Raw genomic sequence first — 27,901 nt, forward strand, 5'->3', positions numbered from 1 at the left:
ATTTAAGCACATTCAACATATTATTTTAACACAGAAACATTTGATTCAAATGAAAACAGACTCCGCTTGCTTTGTCATGATCACAGTTACAGCGATGCGGAAAAAAATTCGTGTCAGTATCAACGGCTTTAAAGATCTCGAGTAAATGCACTCAGTTGTAGACGAGCAGGAGTAAGGTAAGTCACAATTAAAGTATTTCTGTCTAAGTGTCTAAAACAACTAACATTAAGGCTATTGTGTCACACTTTTCTATTTGATCGGGATGGTTTTCATATGACGTCACGCCACTGCGTTGCCTTGGCGCGAAATACAAATGGAGGAAAAAAAATAAAAATAAATAAATACAAATGGAGGGCAGGAAGTGATTTGCTGTATTTCACTGTAACAAACTCAAAATGCTGTGTTTTGAGTCATTTATAGTTACTTGAATCGATCAAACCACGAGGAGTTTTTATCGTGTACCAAAAGTTGTTGTGGAAAAATGCAAGAAATTGATCGAAAAACTGGAAAAACGGCTTGCAAACCTATGTCTGCAGTCAGGAGGAGCCGAATGGGAAAATGGGCATGTGTGTGGATCACTTCGTCAAAGGTGAGTTAATACAACTTAAGTGACTGTTTGTGTAACGTGTAACGTTTCCGAACTTTGTAAAATCAAAGTATGTCTGTAAGAGGAGGTAGTTGATCTACAGCCTCGATGGCAAGAAAATATTTCAATCCAGTTGAAAAATCTCTCCACTTCATAACATAAGGATCACGTCCAACATATGTTTGATTTTTTGTTTATTTCTTTTTCTTGTAATAGCGTGTAAAGTAGTACAGTACGGACTTTCCTCCATCACGTCCATTGCGCTCTTCACTCCCTGCCCTGCATCTGAATTCCGCGCGTCATCATGATCACGTGACTGAAACCCTTTTATGGCGCGGCTCGCTGTGGCGCGAGTCGCGAGAGATCGCTCAGTCAGTTCAAGCGGCAACCGATCATCTCTTCCTCTTTACTACTAGATAAAATAACCAAATAAACATGAACCAACATGCTGAAAAATACCAAAATCAATATCTCATATAATCATAATATAATGTCTCATATAATCGATCAATCAAACCGCGGAAAGACGTCAGTAAAACAGTTTGTTAACAATGTCACTGAACTTTACTTTTACCTCAGAAAAGGCATTCGGTGTAAATATTGAACTTTGGCAAGAAGAACACATGCTCTTCTATATGTGAAAAGGTAAATAGTAGCACAATACTAGTGCTCAACTACTGTCCAGTGCTCAGGTAGCATATTAAGCCACTATTGTGTTGTTTTGTTTTGTAGTTGAGCAGCAGCGGTTTATGCCGTTATGAAGAGAAAGCAAAGCTTAGTGAAGAAGTTCCAGTCTCTAAACTCGTCTAAAAGGCCAGTTTCTGAAGGCTTTCCAGTCAGATGACCGCTGGATTCAGAGACCAGAGTGCTAACCATTACACCATGGAACCTGTCCAGGAAAATCCCGTGAAACGAGGCAGGGCTCGTCCGGGACTCTTTCACCCCAGGAGAATCAAATCCCTTGACCAACGAGCCACCCCGGGCTTCAGGTAGGCTACTTTCCATTGCAAATAATTGGCAATACTGTAGTTTTTACGTTATGTGCTTAATACCTTTGGCACTTTAATGAAAAATAAACAAAATAGTGCAGTGAATTCAGTCAGACAAATCACTGAATAATAAATAAATTATATTTATAATACAATTTATTTATTTCTATAATATTTACGTCTCATTTTTTACTTTTTGGTTTTCATTTATGCATGTTATTATTAGTATTATTTGAAATCACTTTTTTAAAAGTATTTGCACTTTCAATAACCAATTAAATAAACTTGTCAATGTATTATCGAAATGAACACACAGTCTACATTCATAGCCATGGCATAAAAGCTAAACAAATAATTATTTTGTTAAACTTAGTCATAATGAACAAAAGGACCTCAACAAAGCAAATGAATCAATTATGTTTATTTTTCTGACCCAGCACCAATTACATTCATTTTTTTGAAACATACACCAGTTGCTCACACACCAGGAAAACTCATCTGCAGCGTAAACAAATGACAAAGAGAAATGCTCTAATGTACGTGCACTGATCATTTCAGTTGTCAAGGTAGTTATAATAAAAAGAAACTTGTATACTATGAGAAGGATGCAGGCCACAGATGTTGCAAAAGCCACTAACTTACAGAAACTGTAAATCTGTTGTATAGCTTTCCGTGAAGCTCGCTGATGCTGGTACGGTGACGCTGATGCTCCACTTGCTGATAGGGGTCTAATGAACTGGTGTTTTATGCTCTATTACAAATTAAATCTAAAAGTAATTGTGCAATGTCACTGTATCAGCAGCTTGGCGGACAAAACCCGTCTTCAGAAAAGACCTAATACGGTCAAAGTGTACTGTGATGTAAAATAAGGCAAAAGATCAAAAACATCCAGTGTTTTATCTTGTGTCTGATGGACTAAATAACATTTTCTATGAGCTCATCTGATAATATGGCTATTCGTTGATAAAGGCATGATGTGATAAGCTAATGCGTTTACCCCTCAAAGGAAAAACAGCATAATAGATGTACAGACAAAACAAAGGCCCAAAACACATTCTATGGAAATACGTGAATACAAGCGCTACACAAGCTCGATTTTGTGTGTTGTGCACGCTTATGAAAGTTCACACAATATAACCCCATCATTACAGTTTCACAAAAGTTTCATCCTGAATTTGCTGCCATTTTGTGCTTTTCTAAAAACAAACATCATCACAGGATTACTTTGTCATCCAGTTTCAATTAGAAAGCTCCTTCCGAATACAACATTCAAGTTCAAGCACAAAGATATTTACCAAATCATACCTTTGTTTTGGATACTTGCAGAGATGCTTCTCATTTGTCCTCTATAAAGACTATGAACAATGGAATTAAATCAGAAAACACGCAACATGCACTTTTTCCAATTCGCCTGACCTTGCGATGCTGCCCTTTGCCCATTTTTTTGTTCATAAAACATAAAATAGATTTTAACAAGAGGCATCTGACCCAGAAAAGACAAAAAAATAGCTTAGTTTTCACCATAAACAATGAAAAAAAAAATAACAGACCAACAGTGTTTCAGTGTTTTGTGTTTAAAAAGGCGAGAACTCTGTGCAGGTTTTATTTTTTTCTAGCGAAAAGCATCCAAATTAGCCCTGGATACCCTTAACAATATAAAAACGTGAATTTTATACATTTATAAAATTCAAAAGCCAGACTTTATTTCATTTTTGATCGGTTTGGATATCAAATACACAAACCAAATTGCAAAATGCACAGATGATTTTTTATCAAACATGATTATCAGCTCTTTAGCTAATAAAATGAATGAACAAAAACAATGCCCCCAGCTTATTTACTACAAAATATATATTTTAAAAACCCTCTGCAACCATATTTTGAGCTTATCATTACATCTTTGAGCATACTCAAATGACTTATAAGGTTAATAAACCCATCAAATTTCCCCACATTTTTAGATTAATACAATAACAATTTATGGATTTTAAAGATTAAAATGCAAAATATAAAGAGCCAAAAGACACCAAGCGAGACAAACACAAAGGCAGTTAAACCTCATAGATGAGCCATATCCATGAAAACAGATGCTGAATCTGTACGGAACAGCGGCCATCATGAGCGCCAACTTGTCCCATAATCCTTTGCATTTATAACTCTTGAATTTACATATGTTTATAGACATGGGTATGATTTCAGATAAACCCAACCGCAGCTAACAAAGTATGTTCTCTAAATGTGCAGTTAAAAAAAAAAGTTCCATTTTGCAAACATTCAAGTAAATAACATTTAAAAAACGTATGTTTTTGTGCTAACATTTTGAGGAAATTATTAAAGGCCATATAACTTTAAGAAAAAGTTCTATTAACGTCACTGAAAGATCGTTTGCTCATAATTTCGAGAGAACCTTGCCAGAACGTTCCCTGTTGGCTGGGACATGGTCTATATACAATCAAAACCTCCACCGAAAATTAGCTAAAATTACTTTTTAGCCTCGCAAATACAATCATACAATCAACAAAATATATTTGATTATTTCCCTCATGATTATAATGAGTGCAACTATAAAAAGTAGTGGAAATGCAGTAAGGCCATCCAAAATGAACCTGCAATATGTACAGTATTTAGGCACATAGCTGTAACCCTTGAAAAAGCTTCAATCGTCATTGGTAGCAGCTCAAAATGATGTGACGCTGTTCCACAGATTCTGTGCGTAAACATTGTGAGGCCTGGGCAACACTTTAAAACACATGAACGTTGAACAAATCGCAAACAAAGGCAAATCATAAACGCAGATCACGAAATAAGGCCGATTGCATAGAACGTGAGCTTGTTCCACTTTCAAGACTGGGTTCGGGGCTTAAAAGGCCGAAATGTTTCCGCAGTAAACCGTCGATTTCAGAAATTGTTTTTAGAAAAATAAAAAGCCACAAATGTTAAGGAGATCATCGATCAGAGGGGGTTCAGTCCGCTTTGGTCTGATTGGCTTTCAGTCTGATGTGTCACTTCCAGTTTCTCAAGATATGGATTTGGGATCGATCAGGTGTATCGTGTGACGTATTTTGGCTGGGACTGATCCGATTCGTAGCAGAGTTGTTGCACCGTGTGACGCATCGATATTGATGTCAAGCACAAAAACAACCCTCGTTAACTCCGCCCCACTCGGACTCGGAGACGGTAAAGCACCTACAGGATTTTGGGTTTGTGGGAGTGGGCTCTGTCCCTCAGTATAAAGCCATTGGCCGATTGCTGGGTGGCCCGAGAGCTGATTGGAGCTCGTGGGGGGAAGAGGGCGGGGCCGGGCTGGGCAGGTATCAGCTGATTGGCCCCTCCGTCTCTCCATCCTTGTCTGACTCGTCTTGTATCTCGTCAGTGTTCCCTGAGTCACTGCTCGCGGTCGAGCTGATGGAAGGAGAATTTCTGAAGGAATGAGATATTATATGCAGTCACATTATATGATAGATAGAGTTGTCAAAAGTACAGACTTCAGACTAAAAGTAAGACTACAACAAGACTACTTAAGACTACAAAGTACAAACAGTAGTCATATTATAAGCTGTTATTGTCTGTATGATCTGTGAGATCACCTGCCGCCCTTGATCATTCTCCTGCAGGTCTCCATCTGCACGTCCAGCCCTCGCTTCAGGCTGCACATCTCCATGTACTCGTGCAGGTGTCTGTTCATGTCACTCTTAGCGGTGGCCAACTCCACCTGTGTGAGAGAGAGGACGATACTTCATCCCAGACACCTTCAACTCAGTCATAAACGAAAAGAGGTTCAGACAGGGGGACAAACACAATCTTAACCAATCACAGACAAAAGAGAAAAACGGGCACTTTCGAACCTCAATTTGTCCGATTGTCTTTTGATATTCCTGCTCTCTGGTCTTGAAAAGAGACTCGGTCTCATCGATGAGACTGCCGAGACTGCCGTCCTGAGAGGCACAACAGAGAAACAGACTCATTTCACTCTCAATCTGCACAGATGTACTGAGAACGACCACACGATACACTACTGTTCAAAAGTTTTTGGAAAGAAATTAATGCTTTTATTCAGCAAGGATGCATCAAGAAGATTTCTATTTCAAATAATTTTTGTTCTTTTGAACTTTCTATTGATTTAAGAATCCTGAAAAGAAAAATCTATCATGGTTGCCTCAAAAAATAGGAAGCAGCACGATAGCAAATCAGAATGATGTCTGAAGGATCATGTGACTGGAGTAATGATGCTGAAAATTCAGTTTTGCATCACAGATGCAGCTTTTTTGATGAGCTTAAAGGGATACTCCACTTTTTTAGGGAAATAGGCTCAGTTTCAACTCCCCCAGAGTTGAACAGTTCAGTTTTACTGTTTTTGAATCCATTCAGTCGATTTTTTGATATTTAGAAGAATATCAGTAAACAGACAGTTTCTGGTCTCATTGACTTCCATAGTATATTTTTTTTCCTACTATGGAAGTCCAGAAACTGTCTTGTTACTGATATTCTTCTAAATATCAGAAAATCAGCTGAATGGATTCAAAAACGGTAAAACTCAAATGTTTAACTCTAAGGGAGTTGTAAAATGAGCCTATTTCCAAAAAAAGTGGAGTATCCCTTTAAGAGACATCTTTCAAAACGTTAAAGGTTCACTATGTAACTTTTTTGATTAAAATTTACAACATTTAAATAACGAGTCGATACATCATCAATCCTTCATCCAAAATGTGTTTTTGTCTTACCCTGATTCACTATGGCAAGCCTATTGTAAGTGTTTTTAGACCGTTTTTTTTTTTTTTTTTGTGGGAAATTGTGTACATGTGTCACTCGCCTGTGTGTCTCATCATATCTGTAAATAGATTACAGTTGCTCGGGTGCTTTGACGTGTGTCTGTTATGAGAGGTCAGAGGTTAGTTGTGTGTGTGTGAGGGGTCAGAGGTTAGTGTCACAACGAGTGAGAAATGTTGTCATTAGCCACTAAATCTCCAACCTCTGCAGAATCCCTCATTTTAAACAAACGCCGAACAGAGGAGAGTCTGCTGGAGACAGAGCTCGTAATAAAACAAGAATCAACATCGGCTCGGCTTTTCAGAGATGGAGAACTGAGGGATTTTAAATGTTGAGTTCATCTATTGTGAAGCTCATTTTCATCCGCAGTAGTGGTGTACATAGATGATATAACTCACTGTGTCGGGAGCGTCTCCGTCGCTGCTGTTGGTAAGGGCACAGGGTATGTTGTAGTTGGTGAAATCTTCCCATAGCAGGAGCGTATCGTCGTTCTCCTCCCACGTCAGACTGTCGCAGTCATCATCGACATCAAACGTCTCCCGCCTAGCAACAAATGAGTTATCTGAACAATGTCTGCATGCGAGGAAAAACAAAGGGACAGAAAAAGAGGAGAGAGAAACAGCAGGCAGTGAAGACATTCGCGGACAAGACAAGAGTGAAGCACAAAACAGGATGAAAAACATGCATATAGACTACATTCACGAGTTTTCCCTCAAATATTCTTCCTGTAACCTTAATACAATGTTCGTTCAAAGTTATCTGGGACCAGTTGCGTAAACTGAGACCCAGTTTGACTAACTAGCCGTTAGAGCCCGACCGATAAAGGATTTTGAAGGCCGATACCGATACAAATATTTTTGGGGTTTAAATTCCGATATATCGGCCGATATTTTATTTATATATTTATTTTTTTGTCATGCTTATTTGAGTTAAGATAACTGATGGGGATGTTCTTTTAATTGTTATTCAAGCAATGTATGTATCGTGACCAACTTAACGAGTGTTGCCAACAGGGACGGTGTAGAGCGCCCTCTGGTGGACAAACTATACAACTCCAACACTCATGACATGGTTCAAGCGTGATTCGTCAGTTTTTATTTTATTTTCGAAATATTCATTTATCGACCATTATAACTGCCGATACCGATAGTTTGGAAAATGCCTAATATCGGCCGATAATATCGGTCTACCGATATATCGGTCTGGTTCTACTAGTCGTTAGATAAGAGGGAATCAATCAATCCATCTACCTTTTTATGTTATTGACTTAAAGTTAGGAACAGTCTTGAAAAAAAAAACTTTTAAGACTAGTCTTAGCCGTTCATGCAAATAAAAAAGTTCTCAATGTTTTATACTTTATGTCTTTCTTTCTTCAGTCGAAAAGAAATGAAGGTTTTTGATGAAAACATTCCAGGATTTTTCTCCCATTTAATGGACTTTAATGGGGTCCAAATGGTTCAAGGTCCAAAAGACAGTTTCAGTGCAAACTGCAAACTGTTCAAAGGGCTTTAAACGATTCCAGACGATGAATAAGGGTCTTATCAAGCGAAACGATCGCTCATTTAAAAAATAAATAACAATATTTAAGTTTTATAAGCTCAAATGCTCGTACTGTGACGCACGTTCGTGACTCTCCTGTTCAAACTCGTTCATGAAAATGAACAAATCTTTTTTCGTGTTATTTGATTCAACGAACAAAATGAACGAGTTGACTCGGGAAAAGATTCGTTCATTTTGATGGTTGATTTTTGATTTGGACCCCATTGAAGTCCATTATATGGAGAAAAATCCTGGAACGTTTTCATCAAAAACCTTAATTTCTTTTCGACTGAAGAAAGAAAGACATGGACATCTTGGATGACATGGGGGTGAGTAAATTACCAGCAAAAGTTTTTTTTAAAAGTGAACTACTCCTTTAAGGTCAATTTGAAGAAGCACTCCACCTGAACATGATTTAATTTGTAATACTCAAAACATTTTTGCATAAGTCATATTTAGGAATTAAAATGAATAAATGCTGTAGAAAATTTCTGCAAAAGTAGACGAAGCTCTTAACATGAGTAAGAATCAGATGCTCAAACAGAGATCCCCCCCCCCCCCATTGCTCCTTTTTCTGCAATTCTTGTCATCACCACTCGATGGAGACAGAGTACAGACGTGAAGCAATCTCAATCCAGCATATCTGACTGCAGTCTGACACCAGAAATAGGACTCACAGCTGGTTGAACATGCGCTTCATCTCGTCTGTGATGTTAAAGGGAACGTCCTCCTCTGAAGTGCTGGGATCCGCATCCATCTCTGAGCTTTCCTCATCCGAGACCTGCTTCTTCTCCTTCTTTCTGCAGGCAACCGCCGCCTGAGACCAAGAATATTACAGGCATTTTAAAAGCCATGGACATATAGTGTGGGTTTGGCAGCAATGCAGTACCGTATGCAATTTTACGCACTCTGTCTGCTGGCGCTCTGGAAGGACTGATGTTGAACATCTTGGACATGTCCTCCGAGTTTCTTTGCTGAGCCACGTCACACAGTTTGGCCGTGATGTCGATTCTCCTGCAGATGTCCATGTCCACCTTCATGGCTTTCTCCTGAATCTTGGAGTCGAGGTCGGACATTTGCTAAACAAAGATTCAAGCGGTGTTAGAAAATTATTGGTGTGCAAATATTATAATTATGATGCTGGAGTCATTAGATTTGTGCTTAGTCACAGTTTGTCTGTGACTGGCCTTTAAATATCTAGCAATCGTCGCTATTCTCACTCCCATGCCTCTATATTTACACATAGGCCACGTGCACACTGCAAAGTTTTGCCATGTTGACATGGGCTAAATACAGTCAGCATTTGATTTGACAGCCGCATTTATTAACAGGTGGGACACTCCAATTGTCCATACTGCCTGTATGAACAAGTAAAGTGATAGTTCATCCAAAAATGAAAATGTTTTCATTACTTACCCTCAAACAGAACAGAAAATATGATATTTTAAAGAATGTTGGTGATTAGAGAGTTGATGGACCCCATTGACTTCCATAGTATTTCTTTTCTTACTATGGAAGTAAATGGGGTCCATCATCTCTCTGATTACCAACATTCTTCAAAATATCGTATTTTTTGTTCAACAGAAGAAAGAAACTCATACAGGTTTGGAACAACATGAGGGCGAGTAAATGATGGGTGAACTATCCTTTAAGCAAAATAAATCCACTTTTCTGTTGTAACCATAAATGACACAATTTGATAATTGAAGATGGTCCAATCGATGAGCAAATTAGTTCAAATTTATAATTTTTAAAATCTATTTTAAAAATAAATGTTATTATTTTTATATATATATATTTTTAAAACTATATTAAAATAAAAACAAATGTTAATTTTTAAAAGAAATATGTTTAAAAATGTTTAAAATAAAAAAAATAGTTAATTCCCTTTGAATATTTTAAAATAAAAACAAATGTTAATTTTTAAAAGAAATATGTTTAAAATAAAAAAAATAGTTCATTACCTTTGAATATATTAAAATAAAAACAACTGTTAATTTTTAAAAGAAATATGTATAAAAATGTTTAAAAAAAATAGTTCATTACCTTTACAAAAAAAATTATTAATGAATAAATATTATTTTTATTTTTTTACTCATTTTTATTTTAAGACTAAAAATATCTATTTCAATGTTTATTAAAATAAATTACATGCACATTAACAAAATACACATTGCATAATTAGGAACTGATTGTTCAGTTTGATTCTCTACTACATGAAAACTAATTTTTCGGGAGTGGATTGGGTTGGAAAATGCAGTTGTTGCATATAAATAACTGAACTGAGTGCAAAAGGAACAGTATTCATTGATAATCATATTTAGCTGCAGTATTTATAGGTGAATAAACTGATTCAAACCAATAAACCCATTCTCTTAAAAACACACTATGCCACGGGATCACTTCAAATCACTGTAATCTCATGCTGAACGCCAATCATAGTCATAAATCAATGCCATTGCACATAGATGCTAAGACCAACAAGTTAGTCTTGTGGTGAATCCACAGGCACGCAACAACCTTTAGCAGTTAATTTCACCTAAAGGCCTCATGGGAAACAATTGCTCTGACTCATTCATTGTGTATGGAGAAGAGGAAAAGGCAGAGCACCAAACCGCAGATGCCGAACTAATGCTATTTAGACATCCGTCCCTCTGTGTGTGTGTGGTCTGTTCATTAAAACACAACACACAGAGTGCAAGAAACAGATGCGAATCAAATGAATCAAAGCAATTGTTTTCCTTTATTAAACACAGATCATATCTTGCATTCTCTCTTACTTTCAGGTCCAGGATTTTCCTCCGGTTCTCTACGGCTCTAGAGCGGCATCGCCCGCCAGCCTTTATAATAAATACAGATTTCAGTTCAGTTTTTATTGCCCCAAGTCTATTTCTATTATTTACCGGGACACAGCGACACTCGTGTGAATGACTAGCTGATAGACGAGGCAATCCGAGAGTGAAGTTTAACGCTAACCCGTTAATCCAGGATAAACCGTTTATTCATTCCTCACCATCCACATCAGCTGGTATAAACTGAAGGTGTGTATGTGTTTGACACTGAAACAATGACAATGTGGGCATGTGTGTGTTGAAAGAGCCAAATAAAGCCGAGCGTGTTTCTCTGCTGTCACGAAACAGAAGTCTTAAGATAATTGGGTTATCTTAAGCTAATAAACACCTGATTGAGATTCGTATCAAATGTAGTGAAAACATCCACATGAAATATTACGTTTTATTTGGACTGCAAACAGGGATCTATGGAAGCTTGTTTCAGCCACTGAAAAAAAATATATAATAAAAAATTTCGACTTTATTTCTCACAATTCTGATTTCATATCTCGCAATTTTGAGATAAAAAGTCGAAATTGCGAGATATAAGGCTGCAATTCTGAGAAATAAAGACGCAATTCAGAGATATAAAGTCACAGTTCTCCTAATTCTGAGAAATAAAGTTGCAATTGCGAGATATAAAGTCGCAATTCTGAGAAATAAAGTTGCAATTGGGAGATATTAAGTCGCAATTCTGAGAAATAAAGTCGCAATTGCGAGATATAAAGTCGCAATTCTGAGAAATAAAGTCGCAATTGGGAGATATTAAGTCGCAATTCTCGCAAATTCTGAGAAATAAAGTTGCAATTGCGAGATATAAAGTCGCAATTCTGAGAAATAAAGTCACAATTGGGAGATATTAAGTCGCAATTCTCGCAAATTCTGAGAAATAAAGTTGCAATTGCGAGATATAAAGTCGCAATTCTGAGAAATAAAGTTGCAATTGCGAGATATAAAGTTGCAATTCTGAGAAATAAAGTTGCAATTGCGAGATATAAAGTCGCAATTCTGAGAAATAAAGTCGCAATTGGGAGATATTAAATCGCAATTCTCGCAAATTCTGAGAAATAAAGTCGCAATTGGGAGGAAAAAAAAGACCGAATTGAGACTTTTTATCTCACAATTCGGACTTTTTTTTTCTTTTTTTTTAAACTATTTTCCAATCAGAATAGTTTATTTCTCACAATTCTGACTTTATATCACGCAATTACGATTTTATATCTTGCATTTCTGACTTTATAACACGCAATTGCGACTTTATATCAATCGATTCTGACTTTAAATTTCACAATTCTGTCTTTATATCTCGCAATTGTGACTTTATATCACACAATTCAGACTTTGTATCTCACAATTCTGAGAAATAAAGTCAAAATTGCGAGATGTAAACTAGCAATTGGGAGAAAAAAAGTCAGAATTGGGAGATAAAAAGTCGCGATTACCTTTTTTATTTTTCATTCTGTGGCGGAAACAAGCTTCCATAGGGATCTGATGATGTGATGAAACAAAATAATTGCACTGAACTTTATGAACCTAATACGATATAAAAAAAAAAAATCTTGCTAACACTCCCATTAACATTTTTTTCCTCCACTAAATGCTCTATGAAAGTTCAAAACGTTGTTTATTGTTCATGCTAATTTTAGGGAACATTCTATTTGACAATTTTGCAAACATTATGGAAATGTTACTTTTTAAATGTTCTCTAAACGTTCTGAAATATTTAAAAAAAATGTTTAACTGAAACATATCAGACAAAACATTCCATCTGATGTTTTTAGAACATGATCAAACGAACGCTTTATTAACGTTCCGGGAAGAACGTTTGTTTATAAGCTTACGGGAACGTTAGGGAAGAACGACATACTCACATCGTTCATGAGGCTCTTGAAGACCACCAGTTCAGCTTTCAGTTTTTCAACCTTCTCGTTCAACCCGTCCTGAGCGGCTTCAGACTCGTTCACGTTCTGAACACACAAAAGCAAAGCAACATAAGATTACAATTACATTAAACAGCCTGTGTGTGATGACATTTCACTCTGGGTCTGGGTTTAGGTTTAGCTGGTTAGTTTTCACTTCTAAACAAAGCATCTCCATTGACAAGCATTAAAACCATTTTTGATTTGATCAAAAACACAGTAACAACATAAATATTGTGTAATATTAAGACAATTTAAATTAACTTTATTTTTTTTAATATATATTCAGATGTAATTTATTCCTGTGATCAAATCTCCAGTCTTCAGTGTCACATGATCCTTCAGAAATCACTCTAATATGATAATTTGGTCCTCAAGAAACATTTCTGATTATTATCAATATTAAAAACAGAATCCTTTTGTGGAAACAATGAAACCTTGTTTTTCAAGATTCTTTGAGTTATTTAAAATAGAAATGTTTTGTCACTTTTATGTCACATTTGAATGAATAAAATAGACATGTTTGTCGTTATTAGATAGCTTACACCAGGCCTTCACATCATTTATTAATAAAGCCTACAGATGTTCATGTTAAACGGCCTAAAGCACAATCCCAGCTTGAACACAACACTAATGAAGGGCTGAAGGTTGGAGAGGAAATCCATACGGCTCAGGGCAGAACTGGGAAAGATGGCATGTTTGGGCTCTCCAGGGACGGTTCTCTCCTCTGCGCTTTTGCTGACCCATAATCCAATGCAAACAGATGCAGCCGTTTATTGATTTTCCCGCTGCTTCAGCAGAAGATGGATCTCACACCTGCAGTGTGATTCTGGGGAATATGGGGCGTTTGGGATGCAGCACTGCTGTTGATGTGGCGGTCCAGTAGGAACGGTTCGGTTCTGATGTCACGTTTAAACACAGACGATTATGTCACCGCTGCGCAACGAAGGCTGTCATAATTCAAACCCTGCATAAAATCCGGCTTCAAAATGCGTCCTTTTTTCCCGGTAAATACAAGACACAACAGATTGATACTTCGCGGACTTGCCTACCCTAGAATTCATTGCAACCTGGTGATGAATCCAAGTATTGGGTTACTCAAATTAATATCTATTGACAGAAATGTCAGACTGTTCTCATGAAATGGCTTGACACGCCAATTTGTATTTTCATTTTTGGCGTGCTATCAACACGCATAATCACTTTTCAGCGTGTTTATGAACACTGTTGACTTAACGTTACATTACTGTATTAATATATGACCTACCCCCAACCCCGTCCCTAAACCTACCCGTCACTGGGGTTAATAGCATTTATGAGTCTTCCCCTACCATCCTAGGAAAAAAAATATCGCTCTCCAGATGTAGATCGACATTTTGCTTTGTTTCGCTCGGACATTTAACGGCGTGTACTAGAGCCATACCGATATATCGGCAGGTCGATATTATCGGCCGATATTAGGCATTTTCCAAACTATCGGTATCGGCAGTTATAATGGCCGATTAATGAATATTTAAAAAAAAAAAAAAATTGAAGAAACACGCTTGAACCATGTCATGAGTGTTGGAGTTGTATAGTTTGTCCACCAGAGGGCGCTCTACACAGTTCCTGTTGGCAACACTCGTCGAGTTGGTCACGAGACATACATTGCTTGAATAACAATTAAAAGATCATCCCCATCAGTTCTCTGAACTCAAATAAGCATGACAAAATTTGTGACTATCATGTCCAGTTTTGCTGTTAAATAAGCCGAGAATGAAGCGAAATTAGCTAATTACGTTACGTTGTTACAGTGTAGTTGACTGACCGTCCTTTTAACTTTTGACAACGTGACTGAAGTATTTCTTTAATATTGCGTGACCGTTATAGCAATGAGACGCATCATCTCTCCTCGGCCTGTTATATTGAAAATGTATGTTTTACAATTTGCAGTATGACGTTATCCATTGCTAAATTATGGCTCATCATAGACTAGCTAACCACAAAGCTAGCTAACGCCACTATCATCAGTCTGTTCTGTTGTGACAATAAAAGAAACAAGTTTGCATTATCATATTATTTTAGTTAAAACTCATAAATAACTACAAATAACTAATGTTAGGGAAATCTGTTAATGTTTTGTTGCACATTACTGAAATAAAAAAATTAAAAAATTGGCCGATATATCGGAATATCGGATTTTAAAGCCAAAAAATATTTGTATCGGTATCGGCCTTCAAAATCCTTTATCGGTCGGGCTCTAGCGTGTACATAACGCGAAATCACTCGGATATTTAATGGCGTAGACATATGCTCAAAGTGCTTATAGATAACACGCCACTTGACTTGAAAGTGGCGTGTATGTTTACGAAAAACTCATGATGCCGTGTTGCAAATGTAGAAAATAAAACTATAAAAACTATTCAAATGGCCTAAAATGAACATTCGTCAACCGCCAAATGCGAGTAAAAATATGAAACAATGTCAATCGGCTGTTTGCCGCCGGTAACATTTTCATGAATTCTAACAATGTAAAATTGTCTGTCTGTATAATGCCAGTATGTTACCCTGCATCATGATATCTGGATGTGTGCACTCATGCAAGATTTCAGGGTCGTAAAATGACACACACACGTGATATAACGGCAAATGTAGTTAGTATCACAGCGAGAGCGTCTGGGCAGCTCCTGCTCGGGTGATCTCACCTCCTGCAGCGTCTCCACCATCGACTCCATCTGTTCTCTTCTCGACAGCTCCTCTTCCCATCTGCAAAACACACACACCTCTGATGAGTATCACAGGGCTGGACGGTGTGAATCAAATCTTATATCACACTTTGAGTCATTTTATATCATAGTAACGGTGTGCATAAGAATATCATTATTTTATATTATGACAACTTTCCTGTTGTGGCAACAATGTCAATGTCTCATTTTAATGGAGAATGCTACACTCTCAGAAAGGTACAAAAGCTGTCACTGGGGCTGTACCTTTTCAAAACGTACACTTTTGTACCTTAATGGTACATATTAACACCTAAAATGTACATATTAGCACCTAACATGGACATATAAACAACTAAAATGTACATATTATCACCTAAAATGTCCATATTAGGACCTAAAATGTACATATTAGACTTAAAATTTACATATTAGCACCTAAAATGTGCATATTATTAGGACCTAAAATGTACATATTATTAGCACCTAAAATCTACATATTAAGGACCTAAAAATTGACGTATTAACACCTAAAATGTACATATTAGCACCTAAAATGGTCAAAAGTTTACCTTTTGAAAAAGTACAGCCCCAGTGACAGCTTTCATACTTTTTTTCTGAGAGTGTAATCTAACTTTTTAATGGAGCTTAATGGGATCAAACCACAATAACAGATAATTCATAACAAATAAAAATTGTGACATCGGGGCAAAAACAGATTCACATTATGTAATGCTTGCAGGAAAAAAAAAGACTCAAAGCAATGCTCTTGTTTTTAGGCTCTGCTACAATAGGTTTTCAAGCTTGAATGTTCATAAAACACATTATTTTCCTCATATTATCCATTGTTGCGGCTCCTCTCTTCCCAGTCTGTCAGTAACGCTCTGTTTACTTCCTGTCTCGATGAAGCCCCTCCTTCTAAAAAAGCGCACTGTGCTCTGATTGGTCGGCTGGAGCAGTGTGTCGTGATTGGTCAAGCGCTTCGAGTGTGTTTGGGAAATGTCCCGCCCCTTTCCATAACTGCCAGTTCAACACACTACTAACTAACTCAACCAGGCCCCGTCCCTTTATTCTGCATATTAATTATTTAAATGAATAATATTGTGACGTGTTCGTTCCCGGAAGAAACTCAAGGAGTTTCAGGGAGTTCAGAAACACTGACACTGATATACATTCTGCCTCCAGAGGCATGTGACAACACCAATTATCCCTTTGCTTCATGATACAGTTGCATTTATGCATTTAGCCAATGCTTTTAAGTTAAACCACAGAGATTTACAACAGAGAAATATAAGTATTTCAAAGCCACAGAGCCAATAATATTCATAGATTACAATCCCAGGTTTATTAGAAAGCTAGATCAGCCTTGACAATATCATAAAGCAGTCCTGCCCAGTGATAGCCATTCATTGTCTGATTATAAACACAGGAGCTCATCATCTCCATTTCAGTGTGATTGATCCTTCAGGCCAGGAATCCTCGACCGGGGTCTGCTGGCGTCTGTGGTCTGTGCGCCCACCCCTGGTGTCTCTGTAACCCAATACTGACCGTGGAAAACCAGTTCAAACTCACCAAAGGGCAGATGTATGTGAATCATTCTTTATAGATTTTGAGCTTATTCTTGTTATAGATGATCACTGAAACACTGAAAACATTAACTGGATGCCATTAGCAATATATCTAGTTTAGCTGATTGGCCAATGAGATTGCTGGCTTAATATTTGAATAGTCTGGATCAGTGTCCCTCTGAACCCTCCACCTCCCCAGCTCCTCCTGACTAGATCTGCAACGGGACTTATGTACGCTAAAACTATTTTGAGACTTGTCACGATTGAAATATATAATATTTAATATATTTTAAAGACATTTAATTCAGCAAGGATACATTAAACTGATCAAAAAGATTTTATAATATATATCTATTTATTTATTTCTATTCATCAAAGAATACTGGAAAAATTTATATAATGGTTTCCACAAAAAATATGAAGCTGTTTTCAACATAGATCATGAATATTTTTTCATATTAGAAAAATTCAACTTTGATCACAGGAATGAATTACATTTTAAAATACATTAACATAGAAAACAGCTATTTTAAATTGGAATTATATTTACAGTATTGCTCTTTTTACTATGTTTGATCAAATAAATGCAGCAAATAAGACTTCTTTTAAATTCACCTAAAGAAATCATATCGCCCCAAACTTTTGATCTGTAATAAATATACATATGAATTAGAGCCAGACCGATATTATCGGCCGATATTAGGCATTTTCCAAACTATCGGTATCGGCAGTTATAATGGCCGATAAATGAATATTTCAAAAATAAAATAAAAACGAACGAAACGCGCTTGAACCATGTCATGAGTGTTGGTGTTGTATAGTTTGTCCACCAGAGGGCGCTCTACACCGTCCCTGTTGGCAACACTCGTTGAGTTGTTCACGATACATACATTGCTTGAATAACAATTAAAAAAAACATCCCCATCAGTTCTCTAAACTCAAATAAGCATGACAAAATTTGTGACTATCATGTCCAGTTTAAAATAAATAAATAAAATATCGGCCGATATATCGGATTTTAAAACCCAAAAATATTTGTATCGGTATCGGCCTTCAAAATCCTTTATCGGTCGGGCTCTAATATGAATATATTTGTTAATAATTGTGTTACAAGGATTATTAATAATATTGATAATATTAACAATAAATATATTTGGGTTTGCACAGAGATTTTGATGCATGTTTAAAGTATTGAATCAAACATTATTTCATTATGTGGTCCCTGTTTGGTTTTTAGCAAGTAAATTAAAACCAGGAAAGAAGAAACCACAACCCCGAGAACAGCTTCTGAAGCACTAAAAGCATTACTTACATGCATGCATCGTCTGGTTACAGCCTGCAAATTATGATTGACAGCTGTAAAAAGGCCGTTTATCAAACTTGTAAACAGAATGTTGAAAGACTGCACGCCGGAGGGAATCAAATCATTCCTGAGGAATCACTCCCTGTTGCTACTGCACGCAAATCCAGCATTGAGCCTTGATCACATTCACGGCCTGCTGAGGTTAAAGGAGTCGTTCACTTTTAAAATTTACTCACCCCCATGCCATCCAAGATGTCCATGTCTTTCTTTCTTCAGTCGAAAAGAAATGAAGGTTTTTGATGAAAACATTCCAGGATTTTCTCCATATAATGGACTTCAATGGGGTCCAAACGGTTCAAGGTCCAAATGAGAGTTTCAGTGCAGCTTCAAAGGGCTTTAAACGACACCAGACGATGAATAAGGGTCTTATCTAGCGAAACGATCAGCCATTTCACAAATAAATACGAAAGTTTGCGTTTTATAAGCACAAATGCTCACCTTGCTCTGTTCTGTGATGCGCGTTTCGAACTCGTTCATCAAAATGAACAAATCTTTTTTCGAGTCATTTCGTTCATTTTGTTCGTTGAATGAACCAAATGACTCGAAAAAAGATTTGTTCATTTTGATGAACGAGTTCGAACAGAGAGTCACGAACGCGCATCACAGAGCAAGGCGAGGATTTGTGCTTATAAAACTTCAACTTTTTTATTTATTTTTTAAATGAGCGATCGTTTCCCTTGCTGAGACCCTTATTCATCGTCTGGTGTTGTTTAAAGCCCTTTGAAGCTGCACTGAAACTCTCATTTGGACCTTGAACCGTTTGGACCCCATTGAAGTCCATTATATGGAGAAAATCCATCAAAAACCTTCATTTCTTTTCGACTGAAGAAAGAAAGACGTGGACATCTTGGATGACATGGGGGTGAGTAAATTATCAGCTAAAGTTTTTTTAAAAGTGAACTACTCCTTTAACACTCGGCCGGCATCGCGGTTCCTACGGGGGAGTAAACAGTTCATTTCCCTCCTCATGAATGTGAGACACACGTCTATAAAGGACACAGACCCGTGTGATGTCAGCATACTAATTAGGGCACTCGATAATCTCAAGTGACTGAACTGGAGACTGCTCTATAGACACACACACACACACACGCTCTCAAACGCACATAAAACACGTCAGCTAAACACTTGCCTTCCCAAAACATACACTGTCGACCTTTCCTTTAGTGTTGCCACAGAAACTGTAGCAGAAAACACACTTTAAACTAAGGAAACCTCTTGAAAATTGGCTTGTCTCCTAAAAAGTAAATAGTTGAAATAACACTCAACTATTATTTACAATGACATTTAAAAGCTTGGCTCAGTATCAGAAATATCTATCTATCTATCTATCTATCTATCTATCTATCTATCTATCTATCTATCTATCTATCTATCTATCTATCTATCTATCTATCTATCTATCTATCTATCTATCTGTATCTATCCATCTATCCATCTATCCATCTATCTATCTATCTATCTATAAATCAATCTATCAACCCAATAACCTGCTAACCTTCCGTACAGTAAGATATTTGATCTCCCGCTGGTCACTGTATTTTCTCTCTCTCTCTGTGTGTGTGTGTGTGTCTGATTGGAGCGTGGGAGATATGGCTGGACTGATGGTGATTGAACGCTGTTCCTAAAGTGCTGGTGCAGAGCTCACTGAGTTTATAATCCGCATCAGCCAATCAGAGCACAGCACAGCGCATCACTTCCTGCTGGAGGCAGGGTGGCGTCACCACTGATGCAGAGGACAGAAGGACACAATCTGATCACAATGGACAGTCTGGACGCTTTACAGGGTGAAGAGAGTCTTACTGTCACTAGAATATATAAGTAATCTCATGAATATTTCAACTATATGAAGAGATATAATGAGATGCATGCATTTTTCACTAAGATATTGTATATGTATTAATATCATTTTACATTCATGCAAAGCTTTATTTTTCCCCAAGGACAGAAACTGCAGCGTTGCAGCAGCTAAAAATATTCTGCCATCAGATTCAAGATATGAGGTATTTCATCTTCAAAATTAGTTTTGTGAGTTTTAGTCCATGTCTGTTGCCTTTGAAGTATGTTTATATGATAGTACATTTAACTAAATCAACTATCAGCTGATATACATGATATAAAAATAATGATTTTTTTCAGCAAGAACACATTAAATTGAACAAAAGTGACAGTAAAGACGTTTATAACGTCACAAAAGATTTCTAATTTAAATAAATGCTGTTTTTTAAAACTTTTTATTCATCAAAGAATCCTGAAGAATGATTTCTGAAGACTGGAGTAATTCAGCTTTGATCACAGGAATAAATTAAAATTTAAAATATATCACAATTAGGGCTGTCAAATGATTAATCGCGATTAATCGCATCCAAAATATAAGTTTGTGTTTACATAATATATGTGGGTGCACTGTGTATAATTATTTTATATATATAAATACACATGCTTGTATTTAAGAAATATTTTCATGTATATATTGTATAGTTTTATGTATAATTTATATTATATATAAATATAAATATTTTATATATAAATAATATTTTTTTCTTAAATATACATGCATGTGTGTGTATTTATATATATATATATATATATATATATATAAAATAATTATACACAGTGTATCCACATATATTATGTAAACACACAAACTTTTATTTTGGATGCGATTAATCACGATTAATCGTTTGACAGCCCTAATCACAATAGAAAACAGTACTATTTCACAATATTACTGTTTTTACTGTATTTTTGATCGAATAATTGCGAATAATTTGTTTCTTTCAAAAACATTTAAAAATCTTACGGACCACAAACTTTTAATCGGTAGTGTACATTTAAAATGTGCAGTCTTTAACGTCTAATCACGGACCCAAAACGATGATGACATCATCTGCCACTCAGGGGCGTGTACAAATGCTTGTCCAATAAACTGCCTTCTGAAATGCGCATGTCCCGCCCCCCCCCCCCCCCCCGGCAAATCATGGTTTTGCCAGGCGTTTATATTAACGAAAAGAAGGATCGACAATCATACACAATGATTACTGCACCTAAACCCACAATTATTTCTAGAACAACTCGTGAGGAATGATTTGAATCCAGTCGACACTGAACCTAATCTCATCTGGACAGAGTCAGACAGGAATGACAGCAATAAGAGAACTAGTTCATTCCCAAACAAACCCCATAAGGACAGCTGGACGGGCGACGGGCTAATATAGACCTTACAAGGACATGTGATAAAATCATTGCACAGACATCTGGCTACTGACCGCATGCCTTATGAATGATCCCATCATGCACTGCACACATGATTCAGTGTCACAAAAACACCTCATTGCTGTTCAAACATCATCGGTTGCTAACTGATGACCTAGATGGGCATACAAATAGGTTGTAAATGTGAATGTTGTCAGAACCAAAACAAGCCAGAAATTATAACTCATTTGGACAGACTCATTTGACCGAACGTTTCCCATCATTCGCTACAGGAGCTCAAGAATAGCATCTTTTGGTCTTTAATTGTTGAATTAGCTCTAAAAATCTTATAGAGGGGAAAATATATGCATGGCCAAACTCATAAATACTAATATCCCAGGAGGACTGACCACTTCCATAGGGAAATATGTTAATATCTTGTATATGAGAGGGAAAATGTTTACGGCCAGCTGTTTGCATACAGTAATGAAGGTCTCTGGCTATAAAAGTCATGTGTTCTGGGTCTGTTTCTTCTATACCCATGAGCCATCTTGGATGTGAGCACATCGCGTGCAGCTTAAATGCTTAAAGCACTGCAACCTGTTCCCTGACATTTTTTTCTACTTGTCTCAATCTATTGAAAGGTGTGTTGACCAGTGATTCATCTCAGCTGAAATACTGCTGCATGTGCAGAAATAAAATGCAGGAAATCAGCGATTTGTTTGTTCGTAGACTTTATGAGTCTATGATTAACCTGAGATCCTCAGGAGAGAAGGAACACATCTTTCTGTGCTCTTTCAGTGTGTGTGTGTGTGTGTGAGCGGACCTGACCATAATCAAAGTCATAAATCACACACACACACATGCTCAGTGATTTATCACTAATATTCTTTCCCTGGCACAATCATTGCTGGTCTACAGCAACATCTTCTTCACCATGTGAGTTTATTGCATGGCGAGAGATATTTCCATCTCATATTTAGGGCTCAATTAAATCCTTTTTATTTTTTTCAGAAATTCAGTTTTTTATTTCCATTTTTCTGGATTTTAATTAAAAATCTAAAATGTTATAATATAAAAGGATGTCTAATCAATTGAATTTTTCAAACTGCAAAAAAAAAAAATATATATAATAATAATAATTGAATTAACCTGAGATCAATAAATGTAAAAAATTATTGCATTTTTAACACGAAATGTGCTTTTATTTTTCAGAAATTCTGTGTCGTCTTAGTTTTCTAGATGCTTTATGATTTAAAGCACATTTATGATGCATTTATGATTTAAATCACATTTATGATGCATTTATTATTTAAAGCACATTTATGATGATTTAAAGCACGTTTATGATCAAAAATGTTGGTAAAACAAATAAAACAATTCGATTAATCTTTCAAAATGTAATCAAATTAAGTTTGGCCAATTCCTTTCATTTATGTCCGAGTTACATGCCAAAGTTTAATGCTTAGGATAAAAGGATTTAACAAACAACATAAGTGTAATAATTCTGAAGCTTGCTTTAACAAGCACAACAATTATTTCCACAAGACCTGTTTAAAAGAGTCGGGCAGGTCGAGGCAGAAACCTTCAGAATAGCCTGGCATGTTTCTTGAAATGCATCCAAATAATTATCGCAAGGGAAATTCAGTTGCAAAACCAAACAACATTTGCATAATACAGGCTGTCGCACTGGAAAAGGAAAACCCTGAAATCATTATACTCAGGAGATCACAATCCTTACTGTTAGAGATCACAGTAATATGATCTCAAATCATATTACTGTTGCCATTATTATAAAAAAATTAGGGATGCACCGATATGAAAATTTTGGCCGATACCGATAACCGATAATCCTTTATATTTGAAAACCGATAACCGATATATCGGCCGATAAACTTAAATCCAAATTTTGATCTAATTTTGAGAGCCTGATTACAAAAACAAAAGCCTCACAATTAAACCCATGTCCCAAGCGCACAATTATAATGATGTTCTCATTATAGTGTTACATAGCCGATATAACAGATTTGCGAACCGTATTTTCATTTTTTGAAGAGATTTCAATCATATTTCAAGAAATTCAAAAACATAAACAGTGCTCAACAAGTGTCTCAGCTGAAGGGAACAATACATTATCTATCGGCTTTAATATATCGACCACAGGCCGATAACGATAACATTAAAAATGAACATATATCGGCCGATACCGATATGCTGGCCGATATATCGTGCATCCCTAAAAAAATAATAATAAACATTGGAAACGATCCATAACAGTGGTTTTAAGGTTTCCATTGTTCATAACTCATCTCTTATCTGAGGTAAAATCACTGTTATGCCGGCCCTCTTGCGGCTTTATTGACATGGGATTTAAAAAGACGCCCAACACAAGCTCAGTCCAAAAACTAGGGTGTGATTCAAAAACAGAAAGAAAAAAGTGTCATGAAGCACAAGATGATGAGGGATTTGGAGGCTCACGTGTGCGTTTAGTGATGAAAACTGAGGGAAGCAGACATGTGTGAGAACAGGTGTGGACATTTAATACAACAGCTGACACACTCATAAAGTATCTGAGCAGAAGTGGGAGACCAGTCACCGTTCACAGCCCTGGAAAACAATGCAAATAACCGAAATAAGCATGCATAACCAGATCAAACCTCCTGAAACAAAGATGAAGCATGACTTATAAAAATACTTGTTTTTTTTTAACCGTCTGGTGCTGTTCGTCGTTTTTGACTGAAAAAATGTAAAATGTTTGACTGTTTTTACTTTATCACAATGGTTTGAAACTTGGTGAAGTTGTGGCACTTGCTGTGTGAACAAAAAATAAATAAATCATGGACATGATTCAAAAAGGTTAAATGGTCTTGGTTATATGGACAAACCCAAATGTTGGGTTAAAATGGAATTTAAAATTTTAACTCAGCTTTTAACCCAACATTTGGGTTTGTCCATATTTGACCCAAATTTGGGTTGAAACAACCCAGCATTTTTTAGCGTGCACACTTGAATTGTTCATGGTCAAAACTGAGCGCATTGGAAATGAACAGGAGCACTAGCTTTAATTTTCACACAGTTTTAAAGTAAACCATGTTTTGCAAAATATATATTTCATATACGATTTTAAAATAGTATTTTTTTTTGCATTTTAAAGGTCAAATAAAGTATTTTTACAAATAAAGTATTTTTGTGCAGTTTTAAATTTTTGTGCATTTTTTTAAACAATTTTCTCACAGTTTTAAAGTAAACCATGTTTTGCAAAATATATAGTTCACGATTTTAAAATAGTATTTTTGTGCAATTTTAAACAGTTTTAAAGGTCAAATAAAGTATAAATAAAGTATCTTTACAAATAAATTATTTTTGTGCAGTTTTAAATTTTTGTGCATTTTTAAACAATTTTCTCACAGTTTTAAAGTAAACCATGTTTTGCAAAATATATATATTTCACGATTTTAAAATAGTATTTTTGTGCATTTTTAATAATAGCAAATGTCTATAGCTTTTTTTTTTTACGTCAGCAACAATCTGCCAAGTGTTTTCTTTAAAAAAAGAGACCAAACTTAGGCTAAATCTGAGCTGAAAAGTATTCAAAGAAAAGTACTCAGAGAAATCTGAGCAGCAGGGAAACAATGCAAATGACCGAAATAATCATGCATATAATGATATTAATATAGATAAATACAAGAAAAGCTTATCAAGCAAAAAAACGCAGCTGTATTTTTGCACAAACTCGTGTCACAAAGTGATTAATGTTAAATTTATTGCATGTTGTTGGGCCATTGTGCTAAATATATTGTAATATCAATATTAATATATATTTAAATATGTAATTTTAAGGATGTTTTGCTCTAATGATGCCGGATGACGGGCCGTCACGACTAATCCAGCCTCCTGTCCGGCCCTGGACAGCCTCATCGCACCCAGTGTGTTCAGCAATGTGCCGCTAAACAAACTCATTATCTCATATCCCTGTCATCTCATGTGCGCTGCTGTCACGATCCACATCTCAACACACACACACCCAACAATAATACACCTCAACGGCTTCGACATAAACAAGGCGCAGCCAAAAAATACTTTGCATGTTAATTCCCATCACAACTTCTGGAGAAAGAACACTTAATTGATGTTAATAACTTGTAATGCCAGCCAAGAACAGTTAAATACAAGTCGTTCCTGTGTGATAACTTGCACTGCTGACGCTCAGGGCGGTATTATTCATTGCCACTCCTCGTAGACGGAAAAACCTACGTTTGATCCAAAAACCACAAGGCTTGTTAGGACTGATATAACTTTTAGGACTGTGTTATATAACTTGATATAAAAAGTGTGATTTATAGGTTTGTTTTGTTCGCTTTAGCAACACCCAAAATACAAGATACCTTTATCCTCTAGTTGACCCATGGTTTCTCAATTGTGCCAGAAAACGGTCATCGATGCAAGAGTAACGGGGCTAATTACCAATTCCCTTTATAGAAGTGGTCGATAATGCATTAAAGTTCACAAAAAGATCTTTAAATCAACCAGAATTTATCAAAAGGCTTTGAACTAAAGTGCATTGCGGAGTCTAGAAAGGCCTGTTGTTATTATGCAGCAAATGCTTTGATTATTTGATACATTAATAAACTACTTATTATAAAGTGTTGCAGATTGTCAAGACCATGATATTGTGAATATAGTTACAGCTCATGCATATTAATACAAATAATATACGTAAATATCAACAGGGTTTGAAATGAACATTGTGCCGATCACTTTATGAATTAACAGCCTGTCCATTAATCTACAACATGTATAAAATGTTGAAATTGAGATATGTAATATTTATTAGTTAGTACCATCCAGTCTGCTTGAATATGGTATTTTTTTAGCCATTTTCAAGGCTAAAAGCCATCATATAATATTCTAAATATGCACACATCTTTAAATGCTACATTAATGTGGCAATACCTTAAAGTTATGCATCCACTACTATCAAGAGCTAAAAGAGATCAGAGTCGTTCATTTCATGTGTGCTTCCACAGGCCGGAGAACAACACGTCACGGATGACTGTGGTCATGTTAACACCGGACATGTGCGAGCCTGGCAGAGATTAGCCCGTCTGAATCAGAGAACGGTCCGCCCTAAACCTCCTCACACACCCGTTCCATCCGCATGAGATGGACACGATCGAGATGTCTAACCACTGACTGAAAGACTGTGAGGAGACATCTGTCAAACTTTAATGCTCTGTTAATCTGATGACCATCCCTGAAACATGACTACATCTCACACTGCCCATGGATAGATGAATGGATGGATAAATAGATGGATGGGTGGATGGATGGATTGATTGATAGATTGATGGATGGATGGGTAAATAGATGGATGGATTGATAGATTGATGGATGGATGGATGGATGGGTAAATAGATGGATGGATTGATAGATGGATGGATGGATAAATAGATGGATGGATTGATGGATGGATGGGTAAATAGATGGATTGATAAATGGATGGATGGATTGATAGATTGATTGATGGATGGATGGATGGGTAAATAGATGGATGGATGGATAAATAGATGGACGGATGGATTAATAGATGGATGGATGGATGGATTGATAGATTAAAGGATAAATAGATGGATGGATGGGTAAATGGATGGATGGATGGGTAAATAAATGGATGGATGGATGGATGGATTGATAGATAGATGGATGGATGGATTGATAGATTGATGGATGGATGGATAAATAGATGGATGGATGGATAAATAGATGGATGGATGGATGGATTGATAGATTAAAGGATAAATAGATGGATGGATGGGTAAATGGATGGATGGATGGGTAAATAAATGGATGGATGGATTGATAGATGGATGGATGGATTGATAGATTGATGGATAAATAGATGGATGGATGGGTAAATGGATGGATGGATGGGTAAATAAATGGATGGATGGATGGGTAAATAGATAGGTGGATGGATAAATGGATGGATGGATGAATTGATAGATGGATGGAAGGATGGATATAGAAGGTGTGCAGGTTATTTCAATAGATAGATAGATAGATAGATAGATAGATAGATAGATAGATAGATAGATAGATAGATAGATAGATAGATAGATAGATAGATAGATAGATGGATGGATGGATGGATAGATAGATGGACAGACAGATCTCTGCGTGATCCTCAGCACTCGAGCCAAAAACAGCGGAGCTTCAATTATTCATGCGGGAGAACGAGTGTGTGCTGACGGAGCCTCTCAGACGACAGTTTCATCTTCAGTTTTGTGGAAGAACATTGGGGTGTAAACCATGATAAAAATATTTAAAAAATCCTATTTATTTGAAATCTTTTGTAACATTAAAAATGTCTTTACTGTCCCCTTTGATCAATCTAATGCGCCCTCGCTGAATAAATGAAGGAGATTCTTTAAAAACAATCGTA

General features: G+C 36.4%; 1 protein-coding gene and 1 long non-coding RNA gene across 6 annotated transcripts in view; one reads left to right on the top strand and one right to left on the bottom strand.

The window, feature by feature from the left end:
- The first annotated feature begins 1,247 nt into the window (after positions 1–1,247).
- Positions 1,248–27,896, top strand: LOC120480509 (uncharacterized). 2 transcript variants are annotated; one of them, XR_005623124.2, is made up of 4 exons: positions 1,248–1,575; positions 19,847–20,051; positions 20,213–20,267; positions 26,487–27,896. It is a non-coding gene; the product is annotated as an uncharacterized LOC120480509 (long non-coding RNA). The 2 variants fall into 2 exon arrangements; XR_005623123.2 differs by lacking the exon at positions 1,248–1,575 and having other exon boundaries at positions 19,060–20,051.
- iffo2b (intermediate filament family orphan 2b) overlaps positions 1,982–27,901 on the bottom strand; it is a 29,653-nt gene continuing 3,733 nt past the window's right edge. Inside the window, exons 2-10 of one of the 4 annotated variants that reach the window (XM_089125389.1) lie at positions 15,316–15,376; positions 12,584–12,679; positions 10,662–10,721; positions 8,790–8,960; positions 8,559–8,698; positions 6,741–6,915; positions 5,421–5,510; positions 5,163–5,287; positions 1,982–4,995 (exon numbers count right to left, since the gene is read on the bottom strand). In XM_089125389.1, coding sequence (XP_088981515.1) covers positions 4,890–4,995; positions 5,163–5,287; positions 5,421–5,510; positions 6,741–6,915; positions 8,559–8,698; positions 8,790–8,960; positions 10,662–10,721; positions 12,584–12,679; positions 15,316–15,376 — 1,024 coding nt within the window. In that variant the 3' untranslated portion in view covers positions 1,982–4,889. The remainder of the gene's footprint in view (positions 4,996–5,162; positions 5,288–5,420; positions 5,511–6,740; positions 6,916–8,558; positions 8,699–8,789; positions 8,961–10,661; positions 10,722–12,583; positions 12,680–15,315; positions 15,377–27,901) is intronic. The other 3 variants (XM_089125390.1, XM_039673725.2, XM_039673726.2) reach the window with 3 other exon arrangements.

The sequence above is a fragment of the Pimephales promelas genome, chromosome 21 (genome assembly GCF_988280905.1).
Source record: "Pimephales promelas chromosome 21, fPimPro1.hap1.1, whole genome shotgun sequence".
In the NCBI taxonomy this organism is placed as follows: Eukaryota; Metazoa; Chordata; class Actinopteri; order Cypriniformes; family Leuciscidae; genus Pimephales; species Pimephales promelas.